We start from the raw sequence: 24,466 nt of genomic DNA on the forward strand, positions 1-24,466 counted from the left end.
CACAAAAGTGCTGGAGGAACTCAGCGGGCCAGGCAGCGTCTGTTTGAGGAGGGAACGGACAGATGACCTTTCAAGTCGTGATCCTTCTTCAGCCTTGCTCCTTGCAAAGGACTGGGATCATGGATGCAAACTAAAACCGGAAAAAAGCTGGAAACACTCAGTAGGTCAGGCAGCATCTGTGGGGGAAAAAAGCCATGGGAATTGCAGGTTAATTGGCCTCTGTAAATTGCCACTGGTGTGCAGGGAGTGGATGTGAAAGTTGGATAATGTAGAACTGGTGTGAATGGGTGATCAATGGTAGGCGTGAACGCGGTGGGCCGAAGGGCTCATTTTCAACTTTCGATCAATTAAGCATAACAATGATTTGAGTTTAGTTTGGTTTAGTTTAGAGACACAGCATGGAAACAGGCCCTTTGGCCCACCGAGTCCGTGCTGACCAGCAGTGAAGTCTGCACACTAACACTATGCTACACACATTAGGGACAAATTGCAATTATATCGAGCCTATTATCCTACAAACTTGTATGCCTTTGGAGTGTGGGAGGAAGCCGAAGATCTCAGAGAAAACCCAGGCAGGTCACTGGGAGAACGTACAAACTCCGTACAGACAGCACCCGTAGTCAGGATCGAACCCGGGTCTCTGGCGCTGTGAGGCAGTAGTTGCGGTCATACATAGCTTCTAAACAAATATATAGATTTACTCATTGGAAACTAGGATGAAAGGGCATAACCTCAGAATAAAAGGAGGTACCATTAGAAAGCAGCTGAGGAGGGATTTCTTTAGTCAGTGGGTGGTGAATCTGTGGAATTCATTGCCACAGATGGCGGTGGAGGCCAAGTGATTGGGTGCTTTTAAAGTGGAGAATGATAGGTTCTTGATTAGTCAGGGCATCAAAGGTTACGGGCGGCACGGTGGCGCAGCGGTAGAGTTGCTGCTTTACAATGTCAGAGACCCAGGTTCGATCCTGACCACGGGTGCCGTCTGTACGGAATTTGTACGTTCTCCCCGTGACCTGCCTGGGTTTTCTCCGAGATATTTGCTTTCCTCCCACACTCCAAAGACAGCAGATGAGGAGGAGTTTCTTTAGCGAGAGGGTGGTGAATCTGTGGAATTCATTGCCACAGAAGGCTGTGGAGGCCAAATCAATGGATATATTTAAGGCAGAGATAGATAGATTCTTGATCAGTATAGGTGTCAGGGGTTATGGGGAGAAGGCAGGAGAATGGGGTTGAGAGGGAAAGATAGACCAGCCACGATTGAATGGTGGAGTAGACGCGATGGGCCGGATGGCCTATTTCTGCTCCTAGAACTTATGTTTCCCACCACTTTCCTGAGGAAATCTAGCCCTCCATGGATCTCCCACCTTGAAGCTTCCACCCTGGTTAACCATGTGGCCTTTGTGGGTAGCCACAGCAATAAACCCACAACATACCCACGTCACCACAGCCGAACTGGAGCCAAGTAGCTCAATAAATATTATGGCTACCAACTGCGAAGCAGGCGGGTTGGTCATAGGCTTCAAGACTTGTGGAAACTGTGGCTTATATTTAGCATCTAGATACAATGAAGGTCCTACCATACTTGGAAAGTGTACAGGAAGGAACTGCAGATGCTGGTTTAAACCGAAGATAGACACCAAAAGCTGGAGTAACGGGACAGGCAGCATCTCTGGAGAGAAGGAGTGACGTTTCGGGTTGGTGTCTGAAGAAGGGTCTAGACCCGAAACGTCACCCATTCCTTCTCTCCAGACATGCTGTCTGTTCCACTGAGTTACTCCAGCATTTTGTGTCTATCTTCTGTATCTTTGAAGAACATGGATAGGTGACGTTTCAGGTTGAAGATGTTCGAGTCTTCGGACTCTTGTTATGTCTTGTTGAATCTGAAAACCTAAGACATCACATTAACTTTTAGTTTACTTTAGAGAAGCAGTGTGGAAACAGGCCATTCGGCCCACCAAGCCCATGCAAACCAGCGATCATCCCGTACACAAGCACTATCCTCCGCACTAAGGACAATTTTTTTACCGAAGCCAATTAAACTACAAACCTGTACATCTTTGGAGTGTGGGAGGAAACCGGAGCACCCAGAGACAACACACGTGATCCATACACGTGTACAAACTCCATACAGACAGCACCCATAGTCAGGATCGAACTCGCGTCTCTGGCGCTGTGAGGCAGCAACTCTACTGGGTATTTTTAAGATAGAGATTGACAGATACTTGATTAATAATGGTGCCAAGGGTTATGGGGAGGAGGCTGGAGAATGGTGTTGAGAGGGAAAGATGGATCAACCATGATTGAATAGGATGATCTTTGGGCCGGTTGGTCTACAGCCTCAATAAGTTTAGCAATAGGTTGATCTATAAACTCAATGGGCCGAATGGCCTGATTCTGCTCTTGTGACTTACAAATTTAGGAACTACACACTAAGGGCAATTTACAGAGCCCAATTAACCTACAAACCCACATGTCTTTGGGACGTGTGAGGAAACTGGAGCACCTGGAGGAAACCCACGTGGTCACAGGGAGAATGTACCAACACCACACACATACAACACGTAAGGTCACGATTGAACCTGGGTGTCTGGCGCTGTGAGGCAGCAGCTCTACCAGACGTGCCACTGTGCCACGTTGATGTTCTAACTAACTGTTACCTGGTTCCTGGACTCAATCAACATGATGGATCGGTGTGGGTATCAACATTGACTTCTCGAACTTCAGATAGTCCCTGCTTCCCCTCTCTATCCCCTCCCCCTTCCCAGTTCTCCCACCAGTCTTCCTGTCTCAGACTACATCCTATCTTTGTCCCGCCCCCTCCCCGAAACGTCACCCATTCCTTCTCTCCAGAGATGCTGCCTGCCCGCTGAGTTACTCCAAAATTGTGTATCTACCTGTTGGATCGGTGTGACTGGTAGCTTTGAATAATGTCAAGACTGTTAAGAACCTCTATTTGCCAAACTGACTCTTGAGTGTGTGTTGGGAAATGTTGTTAAAACTAGACTTAGCCTCTGACAATGCTTAATGAAAACTAGGAACTGGTGAACTAGAGCGACACGAAGGCGCAGCGATAGAATTGCTGCCTCACAGCGCCGGAGACGCGGGTTCGATCCTAACCACGGGCGCTGTCTGTACGGAACTTGTACGTTCTCCGCTTGACCGCGTGGGTTTCTTCCGGGTGCACCAGTTTCCTCCCACACTCCAAAGACGTGCAGGTTTGTAGGTTAATTGTCTTCGGTAAAAATTGTAAATTGTCCCCAGTTTGTGTAGGATAGTGTGTAGGACAGTGTGGGGATCGCTGGTCGGCGCGGACTCAGTGGGCCGAAGGGCCTGTTTCCTCCCTGATCTCTAAACTAAACTATAAACTAAACTAAACTAAACTGGATAGTACTCGGTTGCTCCTTTATCTATCCTACTATTCAGTTCTACAAAAATAAATCACAGGGAAATAACGCTGGGAAACATGCCTAACTTTCCCAGAAAGACATCGAGGATAAGCTAGGTGGAAATGTGTATTTTAACAATTCTATAACTCAAATTGTTTCTGCGACTGATTCCAGGAAGTATCAGAAATGTTTTTTTGGCCGAAGTTTCAGAGGGATTTTTTTTTCTCTGTTTAGGTCGGGTTCCAGATGTTATCAGTCTCGGTGAATGCATGCATCTAAACCTGTGCTTGCTTTAGATTTGACCGTGGGTTGTCCGTGCTGGGCGCGGTTGTGATCTCCACTGTGGAGCAGCCTGGCTGTGAAGGGAACGTGTGTGATTTCAATCACGTAGACCTGCAGATAACCAGCCGCTCCTCCGGTGAACTTTTCACTCACTCGCACTTGGACGAACGAACAAACCAAGGTGGGAATGGGGAACGATCATCATGGTTTTCATTTTACATGCTTTCATATTTTCTTGAGACAGAGAGGAAGGGTAGAGGTGCAATTTGGGTTTTTAAGTCTATTGGTGTGGACGGAGGTATTCACATCAAAGTTCATGTCCAATTCTCTGCCACAGAAGGCAGTGAAGGTCAATTCACTGGATGAATGTAAAAGAGTTAGATAGAGCTCTAGAGGCTAGTGGAATCAAGGGATATGGGGAGAAGGCAGGCATGGGTTACTGATTGTGAATGATCAGCCATGATCACAATGAATGGCAGTGCTGGCTCGAAGGGCCAAATGGCCTCCTCTTGCACCTATTTCCTGTTTCTATATGCTCATAGTTTAGTTTAGAGATACAGCGCGGAAATAGGCCCTTCGGCCCAACGAGTCTGCACCAACCCCCGCACATTGACATTACCTTATACATACACTAGGGACAATTTTACATTTACACCAAGCCAATTGACGTACAGATTCTGTACGCCTTTGGAGTGTGGGAGGAAACTGGAGATCTTGGAGAAAACCCACGCGGGTCACGAGGGGTGAACGTGCAAACGCCGTACAGACAGCACCCGCAGTCAGGATTGAACCCGGGTCTCTGGCACTGTGAGGCGGCAACTCCACCGCTGCGCCACCGTGCCGCCATTCGTGCGGTCAGTATTCACTTTGAAGTTTGAATGCTCATTGTTGTTGGCTTGGAAAGTGTAGTATAGACCAGTGCTTCTTCAACTATTTCAGTGTCATTCACTCTTGAGTCTTTATCACAAAATTTCATTCGCCCTCAACTAAATTTTTTTATGTTTTTTGGTAATTTTCGTCTTATTCTCCCTTGTGTGTAATTTTATATATATATAAAGTCATTCACCCTTCATTCAGCCTTCTTGTTTCATTCACCCCAAAATAATTTCATTCACCCTTGGATGAACCATTCACCAGTTTAAGAAGCACTGGAATAGACATCCAATATGGTCACGTCTTCTCCCCCTTTTGAAAGATTGGGCATGCCAGGACAGATGCCACCTTACAGAATAATGACACTCGGGATCTTGGTAATATATTATATTTATTGATATTTCATTAGCATATAATAGTATTTATCAGTTAAATAACAGTCGCAAGTATTTTTTACATTGGAATGCAGCAAAACATTGATTTATTAATGATGTCCTTCATAATTATGGATATGAAATAGCCCTATTACTCATTTCCTGCTTTGCCAGTTCAGCTAACTTTGAAACGTTTCACTCATGCACTGACTGGGTGTACGAGGAAAAACGAGAGAATTGACTGAGTTTGTCTCCAAAGTTAGCCTGCGACAATGGTGCTTAATTGAGGACCTTCTGAATAACGGCCACATAAAGTTAAAGGAAGGCACCCAAATCACTTCACCAAACCCCCAGCCACACGCTCACTTCACTGGATGTCCTTAGTCCCTACTCATAGGGTTGCCAACCTCCTCACTCCCAAATACGGGACAAAGGGTGACGTCACCACCCCCGCGCCCCGCTTGACCTCACCCAGCCAGCGGCCACGTGCTCCTGCCATTGGTGAGCAGGAGCACGCGGCCGCTGCCTGGGCAAGTTCACGCGGGGCGCGGGGGCAGTGACGTCACCCTTTGTCCCTTATTTGGGAATGAGGAAGTTGGCAACCCTACTAATACGGGGACAAGGGCGGTCCTCTACGGGACAAACTAATTTAGCCCAAAATACGGGATGTCCCGGCTAATACGAGACAGTTGGCAACCCTAGTCCCGAGTCACTTTTAGGAGGAGGGGGGGGGGGGGGGGGTGGGATGGTATAAATAGACGATAGACACAAAATGCTGGGCGTAACTTAGCGGGAAGGGCAGCGTTCTCTGGAGATATGGAGTGGGTGACGTTTCGGTTCGAGACCCTTCTTCAGACTGAATGCAGGAGACAGCTGACAAAGACATGGGATTTTTTTTTGTTTGATTTATTGAAAGATATAACTTGGAAACAGGCCCTTCGGCCCGCCGAGTCCACGCTGACCAGCGATCCGCCCTTCACACTACTTCTGTGTTGTTGTCCCACTTTTGCATCTGCTCCATATACAAGGCCAATGAACCCACAAGCGTGCACGTCTTTGTGGGGTCACGGAGGGAACGTGCAAACTCCACATGCAGACCTCAGTCGAGGGCAGGATCGCTCCCTGGTCTCTGGCACTGTGAGGCAGCAGTGCTACCAGCTGAGCCACTATTGATAATTCCCTAACCGTTCCCTATTTTTCCAAACAGCAGAGATGCCGTCATAGAGCGTGGAAACAGGCCCTTTGGCCCAACCTGCCCACGCTGACCAACATGTCCCATCTACACTGAAGAAGGGTCTCGGCTTGAAACGTCACCCATTCCTTCTCTCCGGAGATGCTGCCTGACCCGCTGAGTTACTCCGGCACTTTGTGTCTTCCTTAGAATTGGAGCCTTGCTGGAATTGCAGCTGTGCGTGAATAAAAGTGGGTGACCAGGTACAGAGCATCAACTGACCCCTTTGCTCGATCCTTTGTAAGGCTTCGTGTCGCAAGGATGGCACCTCAGGCTGAAATAGTTGCAGAGTTTGTTGAGGACGCGCCCTGCGGAGGCATTAGCCCTTATCCAGGGAGCCTGTTCTACCGGTACACCAACCCCACCGGGAGACCCGAAGGTCCCTGGCCCTTGGTCGACCCAAGGTGGAGCAAGGGAACCGGTGCCTGGGTGGGTCAGTCAGTCTGTCCGCCAGACAGTGTGAGAGGGGTCTGGTGTAGGGGTTGCCAACTTCTTCACTCCCAAATACGGGACAAAGGGTGTCGTCACCGTCCCGCGCCCCACGCGACCTCACCCAGCCAGCGGCCACGTGTCCCGCTCCACCAATGGCAGCAGCCATTGGTGGAGCGGGAGCGCGAGGCCGCTGGCTGGGTGAGGTCACGTGGGGCGCGGGGCATGGTGACGTCGCCCTTTGTCCCTTCTTTGGGAGCAAAGATACTAGAGGAACAAGATAGACCACTCGACGCTAAAAACCGTAGTATGTCATGGCGCCATTTTAGTAGGCAGAAACTTGCAGAAACATTTTAAAAGAAAAATAACAAAAATCTGTGGATAGATGAGATATATTCTGCATTTTTAATGGTTTCATCACGCATACTGTTCCTCCAAGACACTGATTACACTGTGAGAGGCAGGGCGAACGGTGGGTTTTGCTTACTAAAATGGCGGCCGTTACGCTCCGTGGCGTACTACACTTCAGTAGAGGCGATTTTGACGGAGTGGTCCATCTTGCTCCTCTAGTATCTTTGTTTGAGAGTGAGGAAATTGGCGACCCTACTACTACTACTAGTACTACTGCGCAAAGATACTAGAGGAGCAAGATAGACCACTCGACCCTAAAAACCGTAGTTCCGAAACATATAAGATTATTAAGGGATTGGACACGTTAGAGGCAGGAAACATGTTCCCAATGTTGGGGGAGTCCAGAACAAGGGGCCACAGTTCAAGAATAGGGGGTAGGCCATTTAGAACGGAGACGAGGAAAAACTTTTTCAGTCAGAGAGTTGTAAATCTGTGGAATTCTCTGCCTCAGTAGGCGGTGGAGGCCAATTCTCTGAATGCATTCAAGAGAGAGCCAGATAGAGCTCTTAATGATAGCGGAGTCAGGGGGTATGGGGAGAAGGCAGGAACGGGGTACTGATTGAGAATGATCAGCCATGATCACATTGAATGGTGGTTATTTATTCACAAAATGCTAGAGTAACTCAGCAGGTCAGGCAGCATCTCAGGGGAGAAGGAATGGGTGACATTTCGGGTCGAGACCCTTCTTCAGCCAGTCTGGAGAAGGGTCTCGACCCGAAACGTCGCCCATTCCCCTTCTCTCCTGAGATGCTGCTTGACCCGCTGAGTCACTCCAGCATTTTGTGAATAAATACCTTCGATTTCTACCAGCATCTGCAGTTATTTTCTTGCACAGTGAATGGCGGCGCTGGCTCGAAGGGCCGAATGGCCTCCTCCTGCACCTGTTGTCTACGTCACGGCGCCATTTTAGTAGGCAGAAACGTGCAGAAACATTAAAAAAAAAAAAAAAATAACCCCAAAAAAAATCTATGAATTGATAGACGAGAATATATTCTACATTTCTAATGGCGTCATTTACACATTACTGTTCCCCCGCAAAACACTGATCACGCTGCGCGAGGCGGGTTCTGCTTACTAAAATGGCTCCGGCTTTGCGCGCGACGAGTCGATTGCCGCGCAAACACCTCATAAAGTGGTTTTCTCGAGCTCGTGATTTTAAATTTTGAAGTGGGCCTTTTTTGACCAAGTTGAGGAGATCAAGTTGCTCAATCCCCTTTTTAAAAATTTTTTTTTAATGATGTGCTACGCGGTTTTCAACGGTGTGGTCCGTCTTGTTCCTCTAGTATCTTTGCACGCGGGGGGGGGGGGGGGAGGAGGAGGAGAAGGACGATGACGACAAGGGCCGTTGAACAGCCCGAAATTGGCGGGAACGTTCCCGACTGAATACGGGGGACAGTTGGAGAACTCTATCGTGTGGAAAAAAAGTCGTGGGAAAGAGGTCGGTCCATCTGGCAAAAACAAAACGATCCACTTGCCCTCCCAATTAAGCACCTTCTTGCCCCCCCCACCCCACCCCACCACCACCACCACCACCACAACCCACCGACCGATCGACCGATGGCGGAGGCTGCGGGTTCCCCCAACGGAAAACCAGCCAGGGCCCACTTCTGGGACCCTCCACCCCCACCCACCTCGCCCACCCCCGACAGTGGGAGCAAAATCAATCTCGAACCTGAGGGGGAACGACCGAGGGGGGGAAAAAAAAAAGAAGTAACTCTTCCAGCAAATCCCTCCAGCTTCACGGCGGAGAGACCGGGCGGAGATACCAGTCACACACAGCAGGGTATTTGAACCAAGTACAATAATATCGTCATTTTCACATGCGCCGGATTAAAATGATTTCGCACAAGTGTGGGGAAGACTCGCCCGTCCCTTGCCTTGTGCTTTAAATAAGAAATAGCATACTACAACCAAGAAAGAGTCTTTTAACTAACAACTGGGGTGCCTGCACATTGTACCCTTTTCCATTTCACTCTGTGTATCAGGAGTCAGTGCGACGCACTTCACAATACACATTGAACAAGTTATTTGATCCGAAAGCTCTCTGGCTTCGAGGGCAAATCACTTGCGTTTGATCGTCACGCTCCCCGAATTTGTTCACAGAATCGTGTGGTCTCCAACGCTATTGTCAAACATTGTTCCAAACATCACCTGTGTGTGGGGGGGGGGGGAGGGGAGGAGGGGGGTTAAAGCACAAATATCTTAACAGCAACATGTTCGTTAACGACTGACTCCCTCCACTCAACCGCGGCGACAAGAACGTTCTGCTGTTTCTTTCGACAGGAAAAGACGTCTGAAGAAGGGTCTCGACCCGAAACGTCACCCATTCCTTCTCTCCACAGAGATGCTGCCTGCCCCAGCTGAGTAACTCCAGCACTTCGTGTCTATCTTCAGTTTAAACCAGCATCTGCAGTTCCTTCCTACACACAAAATGCGTCACCCATTCCTTCTCTCCAGAGATGCTGCCTGTCCCGCTGAGTTACTCCAACATTTTGTGTCTACCTTCGATTTAAACCAGCATCTGCAGTTTTCTTTCCTACGTTCCTTCCTACACCCTTGTTCACCTTGGTTTGCCTAAACCCCTTGCTTTGGTCTTTGGAGTTTTTTTTTTGCAAATGGCGCCAAGATATGGCGGCGACTCTGTACAAGTATGGTCAATGCAAAAAGAATAAAGCTCCATTGAACCTTTAGTTTAGAGGTACAGCACAGTAACAGGCTCTTTGGCCCACCAAGTCCGCGCCGACCAGCGATCCCCGCACATTAACACAACGCCTGGGGCAATTTTACACCAAGCCAATTAACATGCAAACCTTTAAGTCTTTGGAGTGTGGGAGGAAACCGGAGGCCCTGGAGAAAACCCATGCGGTCACGAGCAGACTGTACTAACAGCACCCGAGGTCAGGATCGAACCCGAGTCTCTGGCGCTGTGAGGCAGCAACTCTACCTCTGTGCCACCTGTTCATCTTGGCTTGGTCAAACCCCTGGTTTGGCTTTTGGACTTTTTTTGTAAATGCCGATAAAATATGGTGGTTCTGTGCAAGTGTGATCAATGCGAAAAGAATTTCACCATGCAGTGCACACGTGACAATAAACCACCATTGAATCTTGTTCAAAATTATAATTGAATAGTATCTCACTCAACCGATACGCAATAGTCTAACAAATTAATCTATGGAACTCAATGCCAGAGAAGATGGTGGAATCACTGTTTAAGAAACATTTAATTTGGAACTTAAATAGACAAAGCAGAGAAGGAAATGGACCTAACATGGGTAAATGGCATTCGTTTTAGTTTTTTCTTTTAGCTTTAGAGATACAATGCGAAACAGGCCCTTCAGCCCACTGGGTCCACGTCAACCAACAATCTCCCATACACTCGTTCTATCCTACACACAAAGGACAATTTACAGAAGCCAGTTAACCTAAGTCTTTGGAGAGTGGGAGGAAACCCACGCAGGTCATGGGGAGAACGTGCAAACTCTGTGCAGACAGCACCCATAGTCAGGATCGAATCCAGGTCTCTGGCGCTGTGAGGCAGCAACTTTACCGCTGCGCCACTGTGCTGCTGCTAAGTGTAGATGGATGTGAAGATTTGCATGGACCTGGTGGGATGAAGGGTCTATTTCTGTGCTGGACAACACTTTGCCTTTCCTTCAACTTTCTCATTATTTTCAGTCCAAAACATTGACAAACATCAGGTCTCCCCTCAGGTGCCAATGCTCCAGAGAAAACAATCCAAGTTTGTCTAACCTCTCCCGGCAGCTAATATACCCACTAATCCAGGCAGCATTCTCTAGCAGAGAAGGGAGGTTGGTGTTCAATGAATATTGAGAGCAAGTATCTGTTTCATACCTGTTCCAAATCCTGATTCACATCGTTTTCATCACTTGACACATCTTCGTTCATGTAGATCGTTGCCGCATCTGGAACCTGCAGTTGTACAAGTTTTACAGATGAAATTTACTGAAAGGTGAAATACACAGGCGGTACAGTGGCGCAGCGGGTAGACCCGCTGCCTCGCAGCACCAGGGTCACCAGCTCAATACGGACTCAGTTGCTGTCGGTGTGCGGAGTTTGCACGTTCTCCCTGCAACTGCGTGGTTTTCCTACGGGTGCTTCGCTTTCCTCCCACATCCCAAAGACGTGCGGGGTTTGTATGTAGATCGGCCCTCTGTAAATTGCCCCCTAATGTGTAGAAGGGAGTGGATGCGAAATTGGGATAACACAGAACTAGTGTGAACGGGTGATCGATGGTCGGCGTGGATTTGGTGCCCTGCACTGAACACTGCCCAATATTTTAACTTTTAGTTTTGTTTAATTTGGAGATTACAGCGCGCAAACAGACCCTTCGGCCCACTGAGTCCATGCCAACCAGCGATCCCCGCACACTACCGCTGTCCCTCTCCACGCCTCATTAGTGCTGTATGCCGGCCTTGATGTCAAGGTGTAGTTCTACGGAAAGTCCTGATAAAGTTCTGAAAGAGTTCCACGGAATTTTGCGACAATTCCGGTCGATATTCAGTGAAACTGCTGAAACCATGATCTAACTTACAAACGCCCTTGCCTCCGACTGTTAGGTCTATATTTGTTCTAGATTTCACCTTGACACCAAGGCTGGCAAACAGCACTGATAAGGGGCTGGAAATATTCCGAGCAGCCGTCCGTAAGGACGGCGCGAGCGAATATAGATGCGTTTGTAAACAACAAAGCACTTTGGAATCAATTCGCTGGAATCTAGAAAGATGAGAATCAGTACCCCGTTCCTGCTTTCTCCCCATATCCCTTGATTCCTTTAACCCTAAGAGCTAAATCTAACTCTCTCTTGAAAACATCCAGTGAATTGGCCTCCACTGCCTTTTGTGGCAGAGAATTCCACAGATTCACAATTCTGGTTGAAAAAGTTTTTTTCTTGTCTCAGTCCTAAATGGCCTACCCCTTGTTCTTAAACTGTGACCCATGGTTCTGGACTCCCCCAACATGGGGAACATTTTTCCTGCATCTAGTCTGTCCAATCCCTTAAGAATGTTGTATGTTTCTATCAGATCCCCTCTCATCCTTCTAAATTCCAGTGAATACAAGACCAGTCAACCCATTGGTCATGTTTCATCTGTGGTGTTGTCCATGTACCTACACCCCTGCACATTGTTTACTTATTTTTATTAAATCATATAACTGCACTGATACAACATACCTCTGTGCTCCTGTGTAGTGCTCCTTCCTGTGAGTCACTTTCTAAGCCTGGCAACATAATAATTACTTACTTCTCATAAGTTCATAAGTGATAGGAGCAGAATTAGTCCATTCGGCCCATTGAGTCTACTCCGCCATTCAATCATGGCTGATCTATCTTTCCCTCTCAACCCCATCATAACTGTTATGATAATAAGTCCTGCTTCAAATGTCAAGTTTAAAAACAAGTATTGTTTAAACAGTGAGAGAAACTATTGAGATTATCTCGTATGGATAAAGCATTAACTAATGACTGTTGAAATTTAAGGCAGTAATCTAAAGAGGAACAGATCCTGAATTTTGTTCTTGCTGTTTACAGTGGTCGGCACAGTGGCGCAGCGGGTAGAGCTGCTGTCTCACCGCGCCAGAGACCCGGGTTCGATACTGACCACGGGTGCTGTCTGTATGGAGTTTGCACGTTCTCCCCATGACCTGCGTACGTTTTCCCCGCATGCTCCGGTTTCCTCCCACACTCCAAAGACATACAGGTTTGTAGGCTACTTGGCTCAGTGAAATTGTAAATTGTCCCGAGTGTGTGTAGAATTGTGTTAGTGTGCGGGGATTGCTGGTCAGCGCGGACTCAGTGGGCCGAAGGGCCTGTTTCAGCGCCGTATATGAAAACTAAACTAAACTACCGTCTGTACAGGTTGATTGTAATCATGTGTTGTCTTTCCGCTGACTGGTTAGCACGCACAAAAACGTTTTTCACTGTACCACGATGCACGTGACAAATAAACTAAAGTCAAAGTCAACTCAACTAAAATGATTTTAAAAGTTGGATACCTTTTCCTTGGGAGTGTCCTGCCGGCTGGCTAGTGCGTAGAGTACAGCATCGTGCACAGACAAGAAGAGACAACCACGTTCCAGACCATTCTCGTCAAACACGCCGCCGGTCTTGATATCCTCAAACACTTGATCTGTTGAACAAATATTTCACGGCAGGATTAGAAGCAGCCTCTCTCCCCTCTCCCATCGGGCAAGAGGTACAGAAGCGTGAAAACGCACCCGCCCTCAGATCCAGGGACAATTTCTTCCCAGCTGCAATCAGGCAACTGAACCGTCTTATCACCAACTAGAGAGCAGTCCTGAACTACTATCTACCTCACAGGAAACTCTCGGACTATCCTTGATCAGACACTACTGGAGTCCAATTTTGATTGAATTTGTAGCATGCAAACTTGTAGCAAAGAATTTGTAGCATTGAACTTGTAGCATGCAAACAGGCTCTTAAGCCCACTGTGTTGACAGGAACTGCAGATGCTGCTATGTACCGAAGATAGGCACAAAGTGCTGGAGTAACTCAGTGGCTCAGGCAGCATCTCTGGAGAAAAGGGATAGGTGGCATTTCAGGTCGGGACCCTTCAGACTGTTCTTCAGACCTGAAACAACATCCATCCTTTTTCCCCGCATGCTCCGATTTCCACCCACACACCGAAGACATACAGGTTTATAGGTTAATTGGCTTGGTATAAATGTAAAAATTGTCACTAGTGTGTGCAGGATAGTGTTAATGTGCGGGGATTGCTGGTCGGCGCAGACTCGGTGGTCTGAAGGGACTGTTTCTGCACTGTATCTCTAAACTAAACTGAACTAAAAAATTCTGCCTAGAATGTTTTCTGCTCTGTGTTGAGTTCACCAACAGTTTGGAAACTTCTGAGTTTGCAACTTGCTCACATGGACTTTGCCAAGAGGGGAGTACGTAATGTTCCTGGCATTCCTGAAGTGGTTCACCGTCAGGAATTTATTTTTGTCCAAATAATTAAAACCGTGATAGTATTTCCAGAGTAGACACAAGGAACTGCAGATGCTGGAATCTTGTTGGAATCTGAACGCACAGTGCTGGAGTAACTCAGCGGGTCAGGCAACATCAGTTCAGTTCAGTTTAGTTTAGTTTATTTGAGGTTAGAGATACAACGCGAAAACAGGCCCTTCGGGCCAACGAGTGTGCACCGACCAGCGATCCCCGCAGACTAACATTACGCTAAACACACTAGGGACAATTTTTAAAAACATTTATACCAAGTCAATTAACCTACAAACCTGTACGTGTGGGAGGAAACCAAAGATCTTGGAGAAAACCCACGTAGGTCACGGAGAGAATGTACACCCGTAGTCACGATCGAACACAGGTCACTGGTGATGTAAGGCTGCAACTCTACCGCTCTGCCACTGTGCTGCCAACATGCGGCACGGTGGCACAGCGGTAGAGTTGTTGCCTCACAGGCCCAGAGACCCGGGTTCGATCCTGACCACGGGTGCTGTCTGTCTGGAGTTTGTACGTTCTCCCCGTGACCCGCGTGGGTGTTCTCCGGGTGCTCTGGTTTCCTCCCACACTCCAAAGACGTCCAGGTTTGTAGGTTAATTGATTTGGGTAAAATTGTAAATTGTCCCTAGTGTAGGAAATTGTTGGTGTGCGGGGATCACTGGTCGGCGCGGACTCGGTGGGCCAAAGGGCCTCTTTCTGCGCTGTATCTCTAAATTAAAATTTGAAAAAATGTGCTCTTGTTTCTGTTTCAGATTTCAAACTTTGGCGTTTTTTGGGGATTTAAATTTACCATGGAAACGGAATGCCATCACAAGGCTGTGTGGTAAGGCACGGAGATTTCTCGCACAATATACAAAAACGCAATCAATATCCTATTATCAGTATTTAATAAGTAATATGAGGTATAAACATGACAATAAAACCCTCCCATGCTTAAACAACGGTGAAAGGTGTTAAATCAAAGTGCAGCTGCTAGTTATTACTGATGTGTCCTCTCATAAATAGTGGTGGTTGGTATTGTGTTATTTTTAGCACTTAAAACTGCAAATTCATAATGTCAAAGCATTAACCTTGATGAAGGCTAATGTGTCATTAATCTCTGGCATCAAAGGATGCCCGACACCCTTTTCACGCAAAGGGCAGTGTGTGGGTGTGTGGTACGAGCTGCCGGAGGAGATAGTTGAGGCAGGGACTATCGCAACGTTCAAGTCATTTGGACAGGTACATGGATAGGACAGGTTTGGAGGGATATGGGCCAAAGCGTAGATGAGACATGTTGGTCGGCGTGGACAAGTTGGGCCGAATGTTTGAGGTTTAAGAGAAAAATTTAATAGGAATCTGAGTGGTAACCTTTTTACCCAAAGGGTGGTAGGTGTACGGAACAAGCTGCGGGAGGAGGTAGTTGAGGCAGGGACTATCGCAACGTTTAAGAGTCACTTGGACAGGTAAATGGATAGGACTGGTTTGGAGGGATATGGGCCAAATGCAGGCAGGTGGGACTAGTGTAGATGGGGCATGTTGGCTGGTGTGGGCAAGTTGGACTGAAGGGCCTGTTTCCACGCTGTATCACTACGACTGAATAATCTAATATCCATATGATTCTCTCTTCCCTCACTGTGGCATGGATTTATCAGAGGTGTTGCCTCATTTTGAGGGGTGTTACCTAAAATGGACAGGTGACGTTTTGGATCAGGACCCTTCTTCAGATTCAATCATGGCTGATATATCTCTCCCTCTCAATCCTATTCTCCTGCCTTCTCCCCATAACCCCTGTCACCCGTACTAGAATCTGTCTATCTCTGCCTTAAAAACATAATTATACATTATTATATTATACCATATATATATATATATATATAGTTTTTTCACTGACTGGCTGGCATGCAACAAGAAAGCTTTTCACTGTGCCTCAGTACACGTGACAATAAACTAAACTCAACTAAACTAAATTTGGGCAGAGTTGATGCGATAAAGATTCTCACCTCTTATACCGGCTAGGAAAATGGTCACGCCAATCTTCTTGTAGTTTGAACACATCTGTGCAAACAAAGACAGCAATCAGAAGAACAAATTGATAAAAAGCAAATGAATACGTAACTACCAAATCCAGGTAGCAGTGGAGGAAAAAAAACTGCAGATACCGGTTTAAATCGAAGGTAGGCACAAAATGCTGGAGTAACTCAGCGAGTCAGGCAGCATCTCTGGAGAGAAGGAATGGGTGACGTTTCGAGTCTCGACCCGAAACGTCACCCATTCCTTCTCTTCAGAGATACTGCCTGACCCGCTGAGTTACTCCAGCATTTTGTGTCTACCTTTAATCCAGGCAGCTGTCTATTACACCTCTTGTGCACCCTGTCCAAAGCCTTCATGTCCTTTCTGCAATGGAGCGACCAGAACTACACCTTCTCCCATTGGGCAAGAGGTACGGAAGTGTGAAAATGCACACCTCCAGATTCAGGGACAGTTTCTCCCCAGCTGTTATCAGGCAACTGAACTATCCTATCACGACTACAGAGCGGTCCTCAGCTATAAACTATTATCTACCTCATAGGAGGCCCTTAGACTATCTTTGATCGGACTTTACTTGACTTTATCTTGCACTAAACGTTATTCACGTTATTCCCTTTATCCTGTATCTGCACACTGTAGATGGCCCGGTTGTAATCGTGTATTGTCTTTCTGCTGACTGGTTACAAAAGCCACAAAAGCTTTTCACTGTACCTCGGTACACGTGACAATAAACTAAACTTAACTAACTAAGGTATATTAAACTGCACGCAATGCTCAAAATGCGGCCAAACTGAAGTCTTAGAGAGCTGCATCATGACTTCCTGAGCTTTCCTTTCAATGTTCTGACCATTGGCCCGGCTTGGATAGAGTGGATGTGGAAAGGATGTTTCCACTAGTCATCATCATCGACGGTCAATTGCAGCGAGTATGACTGTCCTCTCCATAGAGGACGCCTGTGCGTGACTTTGTTTAATGTGGGGAGACTGGTGCACCGACAGCCACCACACGGTCCTTGACAGATCTGGGTCAGGATCCAGTGGCATGGAGTCCAAGACGACCGGGGACCATATTCTGCTGCAGTCTTCATCCGCCTTCCCAACCGTTGTGATGCTCCACTAAATTCAGCCATCATCCTACGCCTGTTCCATTGTTGAGGTCTTGGTTGGATTGCTCTTTGTCAGGGACCTCCCCCTTGACCTTAGCGCCATGGATGACCCTACCAGGAGCATAGCTCCAGACGACATCGCTCTCAGGATCTCAGGACCACACAAGCTTCTCCACCACGACAAGGTGACAATCTTTCCACTAGTGGGAGCGTCTTGGACCAAAGGTCATCGCCTCAGAATTAAAGGACGCTCCTTTAGTCAGAGGGTGGTGAATCTCTTAAATTATTTGCCACAGAAGGCTGTGGCAAAGTAGTACTGTTGTCAGGGGTTATGGGGAGAAGGCAGGAGAATGGGGTTGAAAGGGAGAAATGGATCAGTCATGTTTGAATGACAGATAGACTTGATGGGCCGAATGGCCTAAATCTGCTCTTATCACTTATGACCTAATGACCTTATTTAGTTTAGTTTAATTTAGAGATACAATGCGGAAACGGACCTCTCGGTCCAAGGAGCCCTCACCGACCAGCGATCCCCGCACATTAATGCTATCCTACACACACTGGGGACAATTTACACTTATACCAAGCCAATTAACCAACAAACAGGTACATCTTTGGAGTGTGGGAGGAAAGCGAAGGTCACGGGGAGAACGTACAAACTCCGTACGGACAGGCACTCGTAGTCAGGATCGAACCCGGGCCTCCGGCGCCATAAGGCGGCAACTCTACCTCCGCGCCACCGTGACCAACGAAGGCAAGCAAACCACATGCTGACCTAAACAGGGGTCATTGGTCACGGTAAACGGAGGGAGCGCTGGGATAGGGGGGTTTGTTCATCTAAAGGTCGGGTCGCTGCTCACCTTTCCCAGAACTTTGATCCCCATCAGGTCCACAAAGCAAACTCCACTCATGTCCAGGATGAGGGTGTGAATGTCCACGATGGGGTGGGCGAGTTTGATGGGATCTTCAGAGTTGTCCGCCTCCAGCGTGGACTTCTCCATCCGCTCGTGGAGCCCGTTGGGGGTGTTGACCGTGATGTAGGAGATCCGGGGCGCTTCATCCACGGAGTTATTGTTGCAGTCCATTGACGACTCCGCCTCCACCTCTTTCACCAGCTCCTGCAGGGACACTTGCTGCAACAGAAGGGGGGGGAAATGAACTGTGAGAGCCGCTGACTCTCGGCGCCAGAGACCCCCGGTACGATCCTGGCCTCGGGCGCTGTCTGTGTGAGGTGTTTACACCCTCTCTCCCTGTAAGCTGTGGGGCCTGCAGTTTCCTCCCACATCCCAAAGACGTGCGGGTTTGCAGGTTGTTTTCAAGAGAGTTGGATAGAGCTCTTCGGATAACGGGGCACTGATTTTGGATGATCAGCCATGATCATATTGAATGGTGGTGCTGGCTCGAAGGGCCGAATGGCCTACTCCTGCACCTATTGTCTATGTTTCTATGTTGACCTTCTGCAAATTGCCCCCAGTGTGTAAGTGGTATAACATAGAACTAGTGTGAATGGGCGATCGATGGTCGGCATGGACTCGGTGGGCCGAAGGACGCCTATTCCCATAAGACAGACACAAAATGCTAGTGTAACTCAGTGGGTCAGGCAGCACCTCTGGAGAGGAGGAATAGGTGACGTTTCGGGTCGAGACCCTTCTTCAGGCTGAGAGTCAGGGGGGAGGGAAACGAGAGATGGGGACGGGAGACGGTGATAGAAAATATGTTTACATATAAAACGGGGTCATAGAGAGGGGGAGAGGAATCGCAGAGGGGGAGCAGCGAGAGAGAAGGTTCCAGAACTCTCATCAGAGGAAGGAGGAGAACCTCTTCCAAGTGGGCGTACCTTGAGGAGATTTGGCAGTGGAGCAGACGGGATGTGTGGGAAGGAACCGCAGATGCTGGTTTACACCGAAGATAGACACAAAATGCTGGAGTGTTAATCTAAACCAACAACTGCCTATATGTTATCAGTCATACCTTGTTGACGAGGTTACTTGGTCTTCGGGCATCTATTTCTTGCTCTTCTCTCTTTGCAGCCTTGAGGTACTTCTTCTTGGCTATTAGAATTTTCACCGGGTCGTATCCCGACTGCAGGAAAGAAAAGAGTAACTGAGCTGCGATAGCCACTGTGCTTTTCGAAAGATTGAATGTTAGGACTTGAAGGCTTGAGTTGTGGGGCAAAGTTGGATAGGCTGGGATGATGTTCATAAGTCAAAGGAGCAGAATTAGGCCATTCGGCCCATTGAGTCTACACCATCGTTCAATCATGGCTAATCTATCTCTCCCTCCAAATCCCAGTCTCCTGCCTTCTCCCCTTAACCCCTGTCACCCATACTAATCAAGAATCTATCTATCTCTGCCTTAAAAATATCCATTGATTTGGCCTCCACAGCCTTCTGTGGCAAAGAATTCCACCGATTCACCACCCTCTGACTAAAGAAATTCCTCCTCATCTCCTTTAAATCTGAGGCTGTGCCCTCTGGTCCTAGACTTTCTCACTGGTGGAAACATCCTCTCCACATCCACTCTATCCAGGCCTTTCACTAGTTGGTAAGTTTCAATGAGGTCCCCCATCATTCTTCTAATTCCCCCCCACAGTCTTTTGACCTGGGTTATAAAACGGGAGGGAGTAGGGTGAGAGATGTATGTGGGACCTCAAGGGTGATCTTTCCACTCAGAGGGTAGTCCATATCTGGAGTGAGCTGTTAGAAGTAGCTATAGAAATGGACACAATAACAAATCTTAAAAGACATTTGGGGTGGCACAGTGTCGCAGCGGGTAGAGCTGCTACCTCACGGCACCAGAGACCCGGGTTCAATCCTGACTACCTGCTCTGTCTGTACGGAGTGTGCACGTTCGCCCTGTGACCATGTGGGTTTTCTTGAGATGCTCCACTTTCGTCCCACATTCCAAAGACGTGCAGGTTTGAAGGTTCATTGGCCCTAGTATGTAGGATACGAAGGTGGGATACCATAGATCAAGTGCAAGGATGGACTCGGTGGGCCGAAGGGCCTGTTTTCATGCTGTATCTCTAAACTAAGATGTATGGATAGGAATGGTTTAGTGGGCCATGATTCAAATACAGGGAATTACAACTAGCCCAATACGCCAACTTATCCAGGTACTGGTCCAAATGTCTTTAAAAAAAGAAAGGTAAGACCTAAAAGAGGACTAGAATGGTAGTTTTTCATGCAGAGGGTGGTGGGTAGATGCAACGAGCTGCCACAGGAGGTGGCAGAAGTGGATACAGTTTAGTTTTAGTTTAGAGATAGAGCGCGGAAACAGGCCCATCAGCCCACCGAGTCCGCGCAGACCAGCAATCCCCGCACACTAACTCTATCCTGCACACACCAGGGGACAATTTTACATTTATACCAAGCCAATTAACCTGCAAACATATACGACTTTGGAGTGTGGGAGGAAACAGGAGCTCCCAGAGAAAACCCATGCGGGTCACGGGGAGAACGTACAAACTCGGTACAGACGGCACCCGTAGTCGGGATGGAACCCGGGTCTCTGGCGCTGTGAGGCAGCAGCTCTACCCGCTGCACCACCGTGTTACAGACAATTGGTTTAGGGTTTATCGGAGTTCCCTTGCAGTTTTACAATATTGCAAAATAATCTGTTCTCATGAGTTTGAATCGGTGATATTTTACCTTTTTGATCACTTTCTCTCGGAAAAACTCCACGTTTGCAAAATACAGCGGAGAGCAGTAGGTCACGATTTTTATTCCACTGATTTCTTTCGCCTGGAAGAGAAACACAATGATTTTTGTATTTAGTTACTGATTAAGGATTTTGTTTCATGTTAAGCAGTCAAATAGTTCAGAGATCTGGTATTAGATATCATTAATAGACCATGCACGGCAGCATACAGGCCATCTCTGGACTAGAAACCCATTACAGAAAACAAGTTCACCAAACTCCAAGTCTGACCAGGAACAGCCTCTTCCCTACAATCATCAGGCTATTAAACATATAACCTTACAGAGGTGTATAAAATCATGAGAGGAATAGATCGGGTAGAGCCTCTTGCCCAGAGTAGGTGAATCGAGGACCAGAGGACATAGATTTAAAGTGAAGGGGAAACGATTTAATTGGAATCTGAGGGGTAACTTTTTCCACACAAAGGGTGTTGGGTGTATGGAACAAGCTGCCAGAGGAGGTAGTTGAGGCTGGGACTATCCCAATGTTTAAGAAACAGACAGGTACATGGATAGGACATGTTTGGAGGGATATGGACCAAACACAGGCAGATGGGACTAGTATAGATGGGACATGTTGGCCGGTGTGGGCAAGCAGGGCCGAAGGGCCTGTTTTCATGCTGTATCACTCTATGATTCTGTGACTAATCACCTAAACGGCTCCGAACTATATAGGCTTGGGGGTACTATCTTTGACTTTGCACTATTATTGTTTATTTATTTGTCTGTTGGTTTTTTATATATATATAAGTATGTATATTAAACCGTTTTTTGAAGACAGACAAATAGCTAGAGGTCAGGCAGCATCTCTGGAGAAAAGGAATAGATGATGTTTCTGGTCGAAACCCTTCTTGTAGTTTAGAAGTACAGTGCAGAAACAGGCCCTTTGGCTCACTGAGTCTGCGCTGACCAGCGATCCATGTACACTAGCATTATCCCACACATTAGGGACAATTTAGCAATTTTATCCGAAGCCAATTAACCTACAAACCTGTACAGTACGTCTTTGGAGTATGGGAGGAAACCGGAGCACCCGGAGAAAACCCACGCAGGTCACGGGGAGAACGTACAAACTCCGTACAGGCTGCGCCCGCGGTCAGGATCGAACCGGGGTCTCTGGCGGTGTGAGGCAGCAACTCTACCGCTGCGCTGCCGTGCCGCGCCCAGCATCTGGTTTGTTGCTGAGGGCCAGAGGAAATTACCATCTCCACTCACACCCCAGCCCACAGTGTTGGTGTGAACTTGCACAGAGTGATCCACCCTGCACCGGCATGATGGAAAATGCCGGAATGTGCAGAGCGATCCTGTCAGCCTGTGTTGCAGGCTAAAATTTAGGGTGGAGAGGATTCACCCAGCAGATACATGAACCTTCACCTTCTCTCCAGAATTGCCGATGGACCTGTTGTCCTGCATTTCCAAAATACCCTTTCCTCAGATTTTGACTATTTGTGATTGTTTCTAATCTGTTCTATGCAGGAATCTTTAAGGTGATGGGGGGAAGGGGAAGATTTAATAGGAACCTGAGGGGTCATTTTTTTACACAAAAATGATGGTGGGTGTTAGGGGCGGCATGGTGGTGCAGCGGTAGAGTTGTGGCCTCACAGCGCCAGAGACCCGGGTTCGATCCTGACCACGGGTGCTGTCTATGTGGAGTTTGTACGTTCTCCCTGTGACCGTGCGTGATTTCTCCGGGTGCTTCGGTTTCCTCCCACACTCCAAAGAAGTACAGCTTTGTAGATTAATTGACTTCTGTAAATTGTAAATTGTCCCTAGAGTGTATTGGATAGTGCTAGTGTACGGGGTGATCACTGGTCGGCGTGGACTCGGTGGGCCAAGGGCTGGTGTCCACATGGATACGATAGGTGTTGAGGGATTGTGTAGGAAGGAACTGCAGATGCTGGTTTATACTGGAGATAGACACAAAATACTGGATTAATTAGTGTGCCAGCCAGCGTCAGAGATCAGAACCCTTTCTCAGACTCAATCTGAGGAAGTGTCTTGACCCAAAACGTCACTGTTCCTTTTCTCCAGAGATTCTGCCTGACTCACTGAGTTACTCTAGCATTCTGTGTCTATCTTAGGATTGGATGGATATGGGCCAGCAAAGGTAGGTGGGACCAGTGTAGATGGGACGTGTTGGTTGGTTTGGGTAAGTTGGGCCGAAGGGCCTGTTTCCGTGCTGAAGGACTCTGACTATGAATTGTCTACTGCTGATGTTCCTGAGCAAGTTCACGGTTTACTCGGGCAAATGTGTGGGCATTAAAATGTCTTTTAAACAGTTAAAACTACAGAAGCAGGCAGGCAGGTGGTTGCCATGGATATTAGTTCCACCCATTAATATTTACAAGAGCGATTTCTGGGTTGGGAACTTCGAGTCATCCAAGTGGGAGTAATTAAGACAAGACTAATGCCAGTAACAACTAACACTTAACACGGGTTAAAATCTTTGTTGAGTCATAGTTTTAGTGAAAACTCGAATGCATTCAAAACAAATAACCTCTCCCCGGTTCAAAGAACTAGAGGACACAGGTTTACAGTGAGAGAGTAAAGTTTTACTTTACTTTATTTAGAGATACAGCACGGAAACAAGTCCTTTGGCCCACCGAGTCCGCACTGACCAGCGAGCCCCGCACACTAACACTATCCGACACACACTAGGGACAATTTACAATTTTACCAAGCCAATTTTACCAAGCCAATTAATTGTTTTGGTAAAATTGTACACTGTCGTTAGTGTGCGTAGGATACTGCTAGTGCACTGGGTGATCGCTGGTACAAACCTGGACATCTTTAGAGTGTGGGAGGAAACCAGAACACCTGGAGAAAACCCAGGCAGGTCACGGGGAAAACGTGCAAACTCTGTACAGACACCACCTGTAGTCAGGATCGAACCCGGGTCTCTGGTGCTGTGAGGCAGCAACTCTACCTCTGCGCCACTGTGACGCCTTAATAGGAACCTGAAAGACAACTTTTTCACACAGAGGGTGGTGGGTGTATGGAACCAGCTACCAGAGGAGGTAGTTGAGGCAGGGGCTATAACAACATTTAAAAGACAGAATGGAATAAAAAGGAACTGCAGGTGCTGGTTTATACGAAAGATAGACACAAAGTGCCGGAAGAACAGGTCAGGATATCCAGACCAGACCATCCCACACACCGTGAATGACTGCTCACTGAGGCTTTTCCCTGGTGGCATCAAGACCATCCACCCAGCAACTGATGCTGCCCTGGCCTGGATGCCTCTAACTTTAGGCTGTGCACACTACATGCAAGAAGAAGACCTTAAGGACATCCTTCCTGGAGCAGGGTGACCAAAACCCTCTCTGTCTTGTCAGGTTTTAGGGTCTGCATCAACATAAGGTCAACAACTGATGTAAAATTCGAATAGTGAAAGGCCTGGATAGAGTGGATATGGAGAGGATGTTTCCACCAGTGGGAGAGCCTAGGACTAGAGGGCACAGCCTCAGAATAAAAGAACGTACGCTTAGAAAGGAGATGAAAAGGAATTTCTTTAGGATGGTGAATCTGTGGAATTTATTGCCACAGATGGTGGTGGAGGGCAAGTCAATGGATATTTTTTTCAAAGTAGTTTTGCTGAATGTTATACTAGTTTCAAAGACGTCTTGTTGAGTCTCATTGTCTGTAACTTGTTTTCACCTAGCCCATAGCTAAC

General features: G+C 47.5%; 1 protein-coding gene across 1 annotated transcript in view; it reads right to left on the reverse strand.

Annotated features, from left to right (window-relative positions):
* Positions 1-8,642: 8,642 nt before the first annotated feature.
* The window catches only part of LOC144605599 (solute carrier family 26 member 9-like), a 70,843-nt gene continuing 55,019 nt past the window's right edge, over positions 8,643-24,466 (reverse strand). Inside the window, exons 15-21 of the mRNA XM_078421036.1 lie at positions 20,746-20,838; positions 19,067-19,177; positions 17,956-18,228; positions 15,963-16,017; positions 12,999-13,132; positions 10,839-10,916; positions 8,643-9,137 (exon numbers count right to left, since the gene is read on the reverse strand). Of these exons, the coding sequence (XP_078277162.1) occupies positions 9,084-9,137; positions 10,839-10,916; positions 12,999-13,132; positions 15,963-16,017; positions 17,956-18,228; positions 19,067-19,177; positions 20,746-20,838 (798 nt within the window). The 3' untranslated portion in view covers positions 8,643-9,083. The remainder of the gene's footprint in view (positions 9,138-10,838; positions 10,917-12,998; positions 13,133-15,962; positions 16,018-17,955; positions 18,229-19,066; positions 19,178-20,745; positions 20,839-24,466) is intronic.

This window comes from Rhinoraja longicauda, chromosome 24 (genome assembly GCF_053455715.1).
Source record: "Rhinoraja longicauda isolate Sanriku21f chromosome 24, sRhiLon1.1, whole genome shotgun sequence".
In the NCBI taxonomy this organism is placed as follows: domain Eukaryota; kingdom Metazoa; phylum Chordata; class Chondrichthyes; order Rajiformes; family Arhynchobatidae; genus Rhinoraja; species Rhinoraja longicauda.